General features: G+C 36.7%; 1 protein-coding gene across 3 annotated transcripts; it reads left to right on the forward strand.

Annotated features, from left to right (window-relative positions):
* Nucleotides 1-6,708: 6,708 nt before the first annotated feature.
* LOC119989294 lies at nt 6,709-10,840 on the forward strand. Of its 3 annotated transcripts, XM_038834730.1 has the most exons (5): nt 6,709-6,869; nt 7,216-8,962; nt 9,043-9,459; nt 9,545-9,816; nt 10,399-10,840. In XM_038834730.1, exons 2-5 carry the CDS (start codon nt 7,223-7,225, stop codon nt 10,418-10,420), a joined length of 2,451 nt encoding a protein of 816 aa, XP_038690658.1. In that variant the 5' UTR covers nt 6,709-6,869; nt 7,216-7,222; the 3' UTR covers nt 10,421-10,840. The 3 variants fall into 3 exon arrangements, with proteins under 3 accessions (XP_038690658.1, XP_038690656.1, XP_038690657.1); XM_038834728.1 differs by lacking the exon at nt 10,399-10,840 and having other exon boundaries at nt 9,545-10,033; XM_038834729.1 differs by lacking the exon at nt 10,399-10,840 and having other exon boundaries at nt 6,711-6,869; nt 7,211-8,962; nt 9,545-10,033.
* Nucleotides 10,841-13,919: the final 3,079 nt, after the last annotated feature.

Genomic DNA, 13,919 nt, shown 5'->3' on the forward strand with positions numbered 1-13,919 from the left:
AACTCAAGCAAAGTTCAAGACCAAGTCAGAGAGAGAGCGCGGTGAGGCGTGGATTTGAACAGGATAATTGAGCGTCATACTTTAATAATTTTAAATGGAGTAATAATTTTAAATTGATATTGGAAGCGGCCGATCGAAGACGACGGGGACAGTTGGTGACGTTAACCTAGTCGTAGGTAGAAAGGGGGTTGTCGGGATTATTAAATAAACAATTTAATGAATATACATAGAGCGATAAAAAATATTCCTCTTTTGTAGTAATAAATAACAAATGTCATTCCCCATATAAATAAAAACAAAAACAAAAAAAACAGACACCCTTTTGGAACAGGAACTGGGGGTAGGTCCCGGGTTGAAAAACACTGACGCAACTGGTGCGCACTAAATATGTATTCTTTTTTAAAAAAATCATAAATATGTATTATTTTTCAATTAAGAATCCAACCATATATTTTTCATATTTTTTGTTTTAAACAAAAATAAAATTTATCCCAATCAGAGATCGAATATTTTTGAGGGATTTTTTTTGTTTGTTTGAGAGAACAAATTAAGAGAGGGTTTACTGAATTAATCAGTGACTGAATTGGAATTGTCCCCCTTCTTAACAACCCAAGGTTGATTGAATATATTTTTATATAATTCCAGTAATTTATGTATGTTTCATGGACAATGAATATTAATATGAGAGAGCAAATTCTCAGTATCTGTTAAATTTGAATCAATTGCCACAACAAATTTTTTTGTTTGTTTGTTAGAGAGTTGAGATTGGATGAACAAGAGTGAGGAGTACTTTACTCACTTGTTCTTCAATTAGAGATGTGACGAGTCCCACAATAAATTCAGTGCGCATAATTGGTGTACTTGTAAGAATTCCTCACAAAACATAAATATATCATCCTAAATAAACCTAAAAGTAGTCATATTTATCCCAATTAAATTTGGAAGTTTAATCAAACTGGTTTAGGATACTAATATTTAAGAGCATGCTTTGTCAAAATTTAGCATACTACTAATATTCTATTTGTCTTATTCAAAGCATTTAAGCCCATAATGAAGTAACTTAGCTGGCAGCACCAAACACATATGATATAACATCACCACAAGAATCCAAACCAAGGGTCAAAAAAAGTACTAATCTTTTAATAAACAGGGTAATACATGCAATTTTTTTTTAAGAAAAGAATATACATCAAATAAATTGAAAAGACAAACATTATTTGATATCCTTTTGCTTTCTTTGTTCGTTTGTTTTATAGATATAAATAAAGAATATGAAGTGACATGGATGTGGGGTCAAGATCATCCCTGAAGAGAGTTACGGGTGTTAAATCTTTTTTCTTGAAAATAAAAACAGTGTGGATCCCACACTTAAAAGAGAATCTGACGGTCAGTAAATACAGGGTGCCGGGGCTCTGCTGTAAAAAAATTACAGCAGACTCCGCTGTAATAACAATTTGAGACGAAAAATTTTTTTATTTTATTTTGAAAAATTATAGATGTGTAGTTTATGATCTAACGAATCCAACGATATATTTTTTGTTCAAAACAAAAATCATATGCTATATGAAAAATGCTTAACAATTTTAGACCGTCGGATATAAAATCAAAACATTCGGTGTCTGGATCAAGATGAATGTAATTTTTGTTTCGAACAAAAAATATATCGTTGGATTCGTTAGATCATAAACTACACATTTATAATTTTTTCAAAATAAAATAAAAATTTTTTGGAACCCAAATTACCTACAGCGGGATCTGCTGTAGTTTTTACTACAACGGACCCCTGCCACCCGTAAATACAAGGATACTGCAGGCACTCTCATTCAGTGTGGGGTCTACCACGACCAAATTCCATTCTGAACTCAGCCATAAAGAGGCGTGTTCTTTTTTACCACAGTTGTTGCAGCTTTTACTATTAGTGTGCTTCTAACAAGTGTACCTATGTGGTGTTGACACCTACACAATCTTTCATTTTTTAATGTACTTTTTTATGTCATATCGTTGATAGGATTTTTCTTGACTGTCAATGATTGTCAATCATGTGGGATCCACACTACTTTTATTTTCAAACAAAGCAGATATGACGACTGCAGTCTGCAATTGCCGGGTGGCAGGGGTCTGCTGTAGTAAAAACTACAGCAGATCCCGCTGTAGGTAATTTGAGTCACAAAAAATTTTTATTTTATTTTGAAAAATTTATAGATGTGTAGTTTATGATCTAACGAATCCAACGATATATTTTTTGTTCGAAACAAAAATCAAATTCATCTTGATCCAGACACCGAATGTTTTGTGTTTATATCCGACGGTCTAAAATTGTTAAGCATTTTTCATATAGCATATGATTTTTGTTTTGAACAAAAAATATATCGTTGGATTCGTTAAATCATAAACTACACATCTATAATTTTTTCAAAATAAAATAAAATTTTTTTTCATCCCAAATTGTTATTACAACGGGGCCTGCTGTAATTTTTTTACAGTAGAGCCCCGGCACCCGCAATTGCCACCCTTAAGTCAATAAAAAAAAAATGAAAGAAAAAGAGTGTTCACATATAGTTTGGCGTGAGACAATTACCAAATGACAACCAATGCTAGACAACTAATTAAGTACTAACACGTACACACAATATAATACTAGTATTAAAGTATACATAGCATGTTTTTTAAGGTGCATTAAACAAACTGTATCTTTTATATATAATACTGTGCATATATATACATACATATATATAATAAGACATTAAATTAAGAGATTTTTTTGTTGGATGTCATGTGGGACCCAAAGGAACTTCTAAGGTCAATTAAAATTGTACCTCATATATATAATAAGACATTAAAATTGTACATCTTATATGTATATATATGAAAAATATTAATTAGAAAAGATTAATTTTAACAAGTTATATTCCTTTGATTGTAAATACATTCTTTTGGAGAATGTATTGAGCGTATATATTTGTGTACACCAACCATATATACACACTCACATATATAGTGAGATGGAGTAATATTGGGCGTGTTTGTTGTATATAAAAGGCAAAAAAAAAGTTGGATTATTCTATATTTTATTGGGCTTGGACAACAATTGGCATGGATTGCTGTGTCCAGTTGCTCTGATTTCTTTTATCCCCGTAACCCTCTTTACCTTTTTTATTGATAAATTTATGAAACCAGTACACTAAACAGAGATCAATAAGAAGCACCAAGACTATGCATAGTAAGTGAGAACATTGAGAGAGTTATGAAATTGTTTATCCTTTTATATAACGAACAACAACCAACAAGCCGTTGAAAACACCATGAACCAAAAAACAAAAAATACATAAAAACCCTTCAGATAGAAAAAGACCAAAGTACCCTAAGATACCTCAACTCATTATAAAACTATCACTCCTCCTTAATGAGGTGAGGAATTAACCTCCCGCACACCCAACATAGCTCTAAACTTGAAGAACTTGACTTTAGGAAGAGCCTTGATGAAGATATCAGCAACTTGATCTTTAGAAGCACAACAATTTAGTTGAATTTGACCTTGTGACACCACTTCTCTAAGAAAATGATACTTCACAGCAATATGCTTGCTTCTGCTGTGAAAAACAGGATTCGTGCTCATGGCTATAGGCGCCATGTTGTCACAACCGATAAGAGTGGGAGGCTGACATGGAGTTCCCATTACCTGCAAAATAAATTGAAGCTAGAGAGACTGACTGGCAGCCAGAGCAGTTGCAATATATTCAGCTTTAACAATAGACTGAGTTGTAGAAGTTTGTTTCTTGGACAGCCAAGAAATGGCACCAGAGCCAAGGGAGAACACATACCTTGAAGTATTTTTTGAGTCAATAGTGGACCCTCCCCAATCACTATCAATGTAGCCCATTAGTTCAGATTCATTAACAGATTTATATACCAGCCCAAACTCCTTTGTACCCTGCAGATATCTCAGAATTCATTTTGCTCTTCCTTTATGAACTTCTTTTGGTTGTTGCATGAAATCTGGAAAGAAAACTTACAGCATACATTATATCAGGCCTTTTAGTATATAAATACAACAGGCACCCTATAAGAGACCTGTATTCACCACTGTCAGTATCAGGAGATTTCTCAGCTTTAATGAAGTTGTCTTTTGCAGCAAGGGAGTGCTCACAGGTTTATAGCCATGCATGCCAAACCTGTCAAGCACAGAATTAACATAATTTTTCTGCTTCACAGTGATTTTTCCTCTCTCTTGTGCTATTTCCATTCCTAGAAAATGATGTAACAAACCAAGATCATTCATCTCAAATTCTTTCTTCATGTCATTTCTGAACTGATTTAAAGCCTCTTCTGAATCCCCAATGACAATTAAGTCATCAACATACACTGACACTATAAGTTTTCCCTCTTTCTTATCATTCTTCACATACAACGTGTGCTCATGATAACTCCTCCTGAAACCTTGCCCTATTAGATAGGAATCAAGTCTACTGTACCAGGCTCTGGGAGCCTGCTTCGGCCCATAGAGGGCTTTATTTAATTTAAGAACTTTGTGCTCTTCTCCTTTCTTGATGTAGCCTGGGGGCTGCTCCACATACACCTGTTCTTCAAGATACCCATTCAAGAAGGCTGATTTTACATCTAATTGCAAAACTATCCAACCATTCTGTGCAGCCAGAGCAAGAATGGTTCTTACAATTCCCACTTCTTGCTTATACAATCAATTCCACATAAGGAACCGACATTTTTGCTCGGAAAAGTACTGAGATGCTATACTAGCATAAAATAAATAAATTCAAATCTTTTTACAAATTTGGAGACCAATTCAACAATAATGGTTTGAATCTGGACTGTGTTTTCTATGAAGAAACAAAATAAACATGCTCCTCTGGTGCTGCTATGCAATGCAATGCTGGTTTGAACTTAGGAGTCTCTTATCATATTTCAAGATAGGAGTCTACTTTGCGGGCCAATTTCTTGTGGGAACATGCCATCGAGTAAAAAGCAAAGACTTTGTGAGCATGACTTGTATACAGATGCCAATGATTACTTGGGCATCACCGAACGACTACTTGCGTACATGAGAGTGATTGAGCGCGACTGGTAAAATTATTTTGAATTACCATCTGCCTACTTTTCTTTCAACTTCACATGCTGATTGTCTTTTCCCCTCACGTTTATATATTCCATCATCTTTGCTTCATTAATTCCCACAAGCCGCTTACCATGCATAATCCTCTGTTTCTTTCTAGATGTTGCTTACGCCTGTGCTTCCATCTCTTCATTTTTTTTTTCCCTCATGTAACTGAACAAAAAGACGATTTCACTTCACTGATTTCTGCCATCACTGCTCTTAGCCTCCTAATACCGGATTTGGGGGGAGGCCGGCGCATTTGGAGATGGCTGCATGCATCTTGATGGCACAATAATGGATGGCTCCCTTGACGGCACCGGAGATGGGTCGGAAATCTCGATTTTGGCTGCATGCACCTTGATGGCACAATAATGGATGGCTCCCTTGACGGCACCGGAGATCGGTGGAAATCTCGATTTTGGATGCATGCACCTTGATGGCACAATAATGGATGGCTCCCTTGATGGCACCGGAGATCGGTGGAAATCTCGATTTTGGATGCATGCACCTTGATGGCACAATAATGGATGGCTCCCTTGATGGCACCGGAGATGGGTTGGAAATCTCCATTTTGCCTCATCGTATCTGACGGTCCACCTGGCCCTCCCCAAAATCCATTAATACCAGCCTTTATTTTCCCATTTACTCCTCTTTTGCCCAAACTGAACCGTTAAAAGCAAAGCAATGTCATTCCGAGCTCTTGCTTTTACTAATTTGAACATGAGATTTAGTTTCGATTGGATTCCCGCACAAACTATCAACTCTGTTTCTTTCCACAGTTGCTTGCACTCTGCTTCAATCTTTCCATATTTTTTCCTCACTTGTCTCTGTTCCTCTTTTATGCATTTTTGTTCCTCACTGATTTCTGTCATCTCTGCTCTTAGCATCTTAATACCAGCCTTTATTTCCCCTTAATCTTCTCTTCTGCCCAAACTGCAGCGTCAAACAACACAAAACATATAACTAATAATAAAAAAAATTAGTACATTTCTGCTCTAATAGATTGATTGGTCAAAATGACCAATTAACGATGACGGAGCAGGCGGAGTCTATTAAATGCTCAGTAATGAATAGAGGACTCTGCTGCTTCCACGCCAAGAAACAAGTCCACAATTTGTAAGCAGCAGGTCCCCGAATAAGAACATCGACTAGGCGAAATCAGGTATTTTGACAGACCTTTATCAATGTTGTTAATAATAGAAATACGCCATTAACTGTTTAAAGAAATGCTTTAACAAGGATGAAAATTAACTCATGACAAGCTTAACACGAAAATGATATAACACAATATATACATGTTGTTAATATAGGTACGTAGCGGGGAAAGACAACTTTTGGTCACTGAAATATCTGACCAGGTTCAACTCAGTCACCCATTTTTCAAATGTTTCAATTTGGGTATTCAAATTTCGAAACTGTTCCAAATTAGTCACACGGGCAGATTTCGCCCTATTCGGGCAGTCAACTATCCCACGTGGCACTTTGACCTGACAATAAAAATTAAAATCGTTTAATATTTTCTGACATGTACAAATGTGCTGATGTGGAAAAAATTAAGCGGGCAAAAAGTACCCAAAAATTCATTCCCGTAAAAAGCTAACCCTAAATTGTGAAGACCTTTCACCTTGAAATCACTCTGCCACTACACTAAATTGGTGCTCTCAACATCACAGATCACACCTTCTCAAGTTCCATATTCCATAGAGACGCAAGATCTGTGCAACGATTCAACACTCGATCAAGGAGATTAACAATCCAGGTTACTTCCATTCAAATCTTTGTTGGGTTTTTATATTTTGTGGCCGGGTAGATTCGTTGAAGATTTGCTGGGTTTTATACTTCGAGTGTTTGGGTAACCCAACTGTTGTTTATTCTGCAACTATTGTTGTCTCTAAATCAACAATATTAGTTGTGTTTTTGTTTTAAAAAGCTTTGTGGTCTCGATTGTTGTATATATGTGGTCCCGATTTTGTTCCTCTTTTTACATCTAGTGGCCCTGATTGATATAATGACCTTGTTTGTCATCAAGTGAATGAAATTCTTTATTACGTCATAGTGAATGCATAATTTACTGTGTTTGGATTGATGTTTATGTTGAAGGTTAGGCACAATATGAAGTCTATTGCTACAAGGTCTGAAGTGTTTACACCTAGTACTGACTTAACTCTAGATGATTCTGATGATGAATTACTGGATGCATATATGTCAGATTTAGAAAAGAATGCTAATGCAGGGGGAGGAGGAAGTAGCAGTAGTAAGGCAGATAATGATGAGGAAGAATATAGTGGTGATGAAGGAGCTAGTACTGATGAGGGAGATAGTGGTGCTGTAGGTGATGACAGTGATGTTGGACAAGGTAATGATGTTGAGGTAGCCAATGATGATGATCATGATGAAGAATTGGTGTACGAGTTTGAGGACTGTGGCATGCTATTGCATGAATATGACAGTGATGATGAAGTTAGGGTACGTGGGCATGGAAATCCAAAGTATGATCCTAAGGTGAAAGAAAAAGAATATGTGTTTCAGCTTGGAATGGAATTCAAAACTTTAAAGGACTTCAAGGAGGCTGTTAGAGGTTATGCTGTAGATGGGGGTTATCAAATACAAATGGTTAGGAATGACAAATTGAGGTGTCAGGCTAGGTGTAATAATGGATGTCCATGGATGATTTGGTGCTCTCAGATCAGGGGGGAAACCACATACCAAATAAAGACCTATATTAAGAAGCATAGGTGTAACAGAATGATGCCAAACAAACAAGCCAATAGCTCATGGCTTGCCACTAGATTGGTGGATAAGATTAGGAGTGAGCCAAAAATTAGTGCTACACAGATATGCACTTATGCTAAAGAACACATGTCACTTGCTATATCAAGGACTCATGCTTACAGGGCCAAGAAAAAGGCATTAGATATAATCCAAGGTAAGCACAATGAGCAATATGGACAACTGAGGAGTTATTTTAGTGAGGTTTTAAGGACAAATAGGGGCAGTACATGCAATATCATTGTAGATAGGGCTAGGCCTGAAGATCCTGCAGTGTTCAAGAGAGCCTATGTATGCTTAGCAGCATTGAAGAAAGGGTTCATCGAAGGGTGTAGGCCTCTAATTGGGCTAGATGGTTGTTTTCTAAAAACTGTGTATGGTGGTCAATTACTTACTGCAATTGCCCAGGATGGAAGCAATGGCCTTTTCCCTATTGCCTGGGCAATAGTGGAGAGGGAAAATGGGGACTCATGGGATTGGTTTCTTAGGAAGCTCTTGTTGGATATTGGTGGTTTTGATAACAATAGATGGTGCTTCATTTCAGATAGGCAGAAGGGCTTGGTTCAGGCAATTGAAGGGTTGGAAAGAGAGATGCAACAAAGAATAGAACATAGGTTCTGTGTTAGGCATATTTATGCCAATTTTAGTAAGCAATGGCCTGGAGCTCACTTTAGGTGGCTAGTTTATGAATGTGCAAAGTCAACTACAATGCAGGGGTTTAACATCCATATGCAAAAAATTAAAGACTTAGATGAAGCTGCTTGGAAATACTTGAGTGACATAAGACCTTGTTTGTGGACTAGAGCTGCATTTTCAACCTTCAGCAAGAACGATTCAATTGTGAATAACATGTCTGAGAGCTTTAACTCAATGATATTGCCATCTAGGGATAAGCCAATTATAGCATTGCTTGAGGAATTAAGAGCTGATGCAATGGATAGACATGTGATGCTTAGAGAAACAATGTCGAGAAAGCAAGGGGTTCTTGTGCCAGAAGTACACAAGATTCTAGATAAGGAATTTGAAAATAGTAGGTTATGGACAGCTAAGTGGACAGGAGATGATCAACATGCCATATTTCAGGTATTATATTTGCATTTAAACTACCTGTGTAATATTTTTTGTATGCATTTGTTATAAAAATTTGTACTCTCCTTCACCAGGTTAGTAAGAAACCAGAACAATACATTGTCAATGTGGAAAGGGCAACGTGTACATGCAGGGCTTGGGACCTGTCAGGTATACCATGTACACATGCTGTTGCAGCAATTGGTTGGTTGCACAAGGACCCAGCTGATTTTGTCCATCAAGCTTATACTAAAGCAACCTATTTGAGGGTGTACAAGTTCAATGTAGAGCCAACAAATGGAGAGAATTTGTGGATTAGTGCTAGTGGTGATACTGTTCTTCCTCCTCCAATTAATGTTGTAGTTGGAAGGCCAACCAAAAAGAGGAGAAGGGAGCATGATGAGCCCAAGAGCAAGAGCAGGTTGAGAAGAAGGTATGGCAAGACAAAGTGTAGTAAATGTGGACAAGAAGGACACAATAAGAGACGTTGTGAGAATCAATCAAATGTTCAGGTAACCTTTGTTATTAATTTTAGACAAAAATACATAATTGTTTAGTTATTAGTTTCTTATTATATTATGATTGTTGGAAAAACAGGTTGGAAATGTTGCTTCTGGGAGTAGCAGTGTTACACATGAGGCAAGGGTGTTGACTGGTACAGGTGTTGCAGGCAGAGGTGTTGCAGGTAAAACTGTTGGAAGGGGTAGAGGTGCTGCTGGTAGAATTGCTGGAAGGGGCAGAGGTGCTGTAGGTAGAATTGTGGGAAGGGGCAGTGGTGTAGCTGGTAGCCCTGGAAAAAGGACCAAGGAAAATGCTAGAAGGCTGCCAAATACATATTCAACACTTCAAGGTTCAACCTCAAGCTCCAGGTACTTTGCAATGATAAATGCAACTCACGAGTCCATCACAAATGTCAAAAAGAATGGATGAAATAGGTGTACGAATCAATACTCGGAGGTTGTTCCACTTTTTGTATTATTATGAATGTGTTTTTGGACTATTTGTTGCATGTGATAGCTATGTTTTTGAGACAATATAATGATATGGACTCTTATTTATTTTATAAATTATTTGGTTAATTGAGTTATTGATATGTCATGGAATTACAATTCCAGTGAGTTATTTGGAACAAAGTGATAAGTTTTGGTTTGATTACAACTACCATTACAAGTGTCAAGCCACATCAGCCTAAATTAGTTGATTTTGACTATATTATGCCACATGGGATGGTTGACTGCCCGAATAGGGTGAAATCTGCCCGTGTGACTAATTTGGAACAGTTTCGAAAGTTGAATACCCAAATTGAAACATTTGAAAAATGGGTGACTGAGTTGAACCTGGTCAAATATTTCAGTGACCAAAAATTGTCTTTCCCCGTACGTAGCATTAATTAAAGCATAAATGCAGAAATTTTTTAGCAATTACATGTTTTGTGTTGTTTAACGTTGCAGTTTGGGAAGAAAAGAAGATTAAATGGAAAAATAAAGGCTGCTATTTAGAGGCTAAGAACAGAGATGGCCGAAATCAGTGAGGAACAAAGAAAATAAAAGAGCAGCAGAGACGACAAGTGGGGAAAAAATATAGAGGTTAAAGCAGACAACTGTGGAAAGAAATAGAGGACTACGTATGGTAAGCCGGAGAAGCAAGAGGACATGTTTCTTGGCAGGAAGCTGCAGAGTCTTCTTTCCTTTAGTGTCATTGCCTCCTCTATGTTTTGGTATTTACACCTGCAAACCAAAGTTGTAACCAGAAATAGAGTTTTTTTTTTCCCCTCTTTTTTGTTTCTGTTATTCTTTCTTACGAGATGAGGATTGGCTTCTGCGAATTGATGAAGTAAAGATCGTGTAATATATTTAGAGATGGCAGGCACAAATATATCAAAATTAGCAAAGACTATATGAGTAAAACAAGTCAATTACCAAAAATATATGAAAAAAGTAGATCATGGTGGCTTATCCTTTTTTTCTGGTGGTCACCGACGAGAATTTATCGCGCCGATTGATCTGTGGTGGTCGCAGATTTATCAAAAGAGAGAAAAGCCTCTAAACGGCTGATAAGAATCGAACATATGGTGAGCTGCCGTCTCATGGCCCGCTTCGATATATTCAAACCTCTCTGTTGTAAGGCTCTGATTGAATCTTGGGTTTTCTTTTCTTGCCTTTGTTTGGATCCGTATTGAAGCTATGGGTTTTCTTGCTTGAAGCCACGGGTGTTTTCTTTCTTGCTTTCGCGAAGGCTGTGATTGAATCTTGGGTTTTGGGTTTTCTCTTCTTGCTTTTGTTTAGACCTGTATTGAAGCGACGGGAGGGCTTGAAGCCATGAGTTTTTGTTGCTTGAACCCATGGGTTCTTTTTTTCTTGCTTTTGTTTGAGCTTGTTGAAGAGTACTCTTAGAATAGCTTGCAGACAGCAGACTCAAGATTTCTGTAAAGTATTGGAGAAGTGCCTAGAGCGAACTCGTGATAATCAAGGCAGCTGATTTCTTGTAGCGTTACAGCAATTCGACGAAGATAACGGTCTGCGATGCTGTTCGGGAACCAGGGTCGGCGATGGAGAGGAGAGAAACGAGGGTCCGCGATGGAGAGGACAGAAACGAGGGTCGATAGAAAGGAGAGAAGGAAAGGAAGGGAGATGGAAAGGAGTGAAATTGGGTACTTTTGATAGATTTTAGCAGGTTTGAAACCGAATCAGTCATCCAACCGAAAAAATTTTTGATTCACAGTTCAATAGAGGCTCACTTATCCAAATTTAAAAAAAGAAAAGAAATACTGATTCATGAATCATGACCATTGTGAATTGAGGCGGATTGGGCCGGATCAGGCCTAGGCCTAGTCCTAGGCCCAGCTCAGTGCTCTTGATCACGGACTGTCCCATACAAGTTATGGCCCGTATGTGCTGTACAATTGATATTACCGTTTTGTGCTTCACAAAAGAAAGCACTGGTTGATCTAATTTCACTTGTAGTTCCAGGAATTAAGGCGCTTTATCAGAAGAAGTTGATGCACATATATACAAGCTCTACTAGGGCTGGTGAAACTATTTATGGGAACAAGTTTTGTTATTCAAGTTACTAACATAATTTGAATCCCATCAAACCCATTTTTTTATTGCAGCAAAGTTGGGAGTTAATGAGTTCATTACGCCCTTATCCTCATTTAATAATTAATATAGAACTTAATGAGCAAAGCAAAAGCATTTTTCAGTTTCACATTGTGGTTTTGTAATGCCAAGAGAAAATATTCAATGTCATTCATGATATGGGAGAACACGAGGATATGATTAATTACTACAAACTAGTTGTTGTGTGCAAATTAGTATTATCAGAACCGACCATCGAATTCACTATTGATCCGTCATAAAGTTTTTTGAAGATTCAATTGAATGGTTAGAAAAGTCAAGGGTTCAAATGCACATTTTTTAAAATAATTTAATTTATTTAAAATAATACAATATAATACATAAAATCTTTACTTAATTTTTTATAATATTTTATTAAATATTTGCAATATTTGAGCAAAGTAAGCATGACTAATTTGGGGAAAGACAATTTTTAGTCATTGAAATATTTGACTAGGTTAAACTCAGTCACTCATTTTACAAAAGTTTTAATTTGGGTATCTAAATTTCTAAACTATTCCAAATTAGTCACACGAGCAGATTGTAGAGAGTTCGGGCAGCAATTAGTTGAGGTGGCATCAAAAAATAAAATAATTGAAATTTTAATTGATGTGGCATGATGACTTGGATATTTGTCATATTTTTCAAAAAAAAAATTAATAACACAAGGAAAAAATGAACCCAAAAAAAATCAAAATACCAAATACTTATTCTAGATAGAATCAACTGCTGCAAGAACCACAAAACCCAAATCTCTCCTCAAATCAATACCACCAACTATAATAATAACACAGACTGTTCACATCAGCCTAAATTAATTGATTTTAACTATATTGTGTCACGTAGGATGGTTGACTGCCAGAATTGGGTGAAAACTGCCCGTATGACTTGTTTGGAATAATTTAAAATTTTGAATACCCAAATTGAAACGTTTGTAAAATGAGTGATTGAGTTGAACCTGGTTAGATATTTCAGTGACCAAAAGTTGTATTTCCCCTAAATAATTTTCTAAAAGGAAGCAACAATGGCCCTAAGTAATGTCCAAATACGCATCTTTATTAGGTTCATATGCCAAAAAGTAATTCACCGTAATCAATGAAAACTCACAAGTCATAAACGTCATTACCAACCTGCTGGTACGCGTCTTTAATTCTTTATTAGGTTCATATTTCAGTCCGCTCCAGATTGGCGACAATTTAGCAGTGAGGTCATCATCATACCTCCTAACCAGAAATGAAGATTTATTTAGGAATCAGTTCATACTCTATCGGTCAGGAGTCTCTATCATATTTCAACATTCTGGGTTTAACTATTACCAAAGTCTATGGATGAAATTTCTATGAAGTTGTGTGAGAACTGAGAACCCATAATCTGCAGACTATGTCGTCTATTTGCCGCCAAATTTCTTGTGGGGGACAGGCCATGGAGTAAAGGCAAAGACTCTGTCAATAAAAGAAACAGAGTACAAAATCATGTGCAAACCCGAGGTGGAGTCCACCATCTATCTTCCTGTAAACCGCGCGCTCCGAACGAGTATCGCGCGATACACCGATTCGAACGACTTGACTAGTGAGCGTGACTTCTATTAATTATTTTGAATTACCATTGCCTGCATGTCTTTGTGCCTGACGTCTCCCTCTCTATATATATACTACTACATGATCTTTACTTAAAGTCGTGCAGGTCTTTCGGGCAATAATAGTTCGTAAATTTTAACAAATTTGATAAGAAGTCTTCAAAAGTAAACTAAATACGGGGTTTCAAAAGTAAATTAATTGGAGTTGTTTCAAAATGGTTGGCTGTTATTTAATTTACAAGCAAATGAAAATTGCTTGTAAATTCCAAAAAGGTTCAAT

The sequence above is a fragment of the Tripterygium wilfordii genome, chromosome 21 (genome assembly GCF_013401445.1).
Source record: "Tripterygium wilfordii isolate XIE 37 chromosome 21, ASM1340144v1, whole genome shotgun sequence".
NCBI lineage: Eukaryota > Viridiplantae > Streptophyta > Magnoliopsida > Celastrales > Celastraceae > Tripterygium > Tripterygium wilfordii.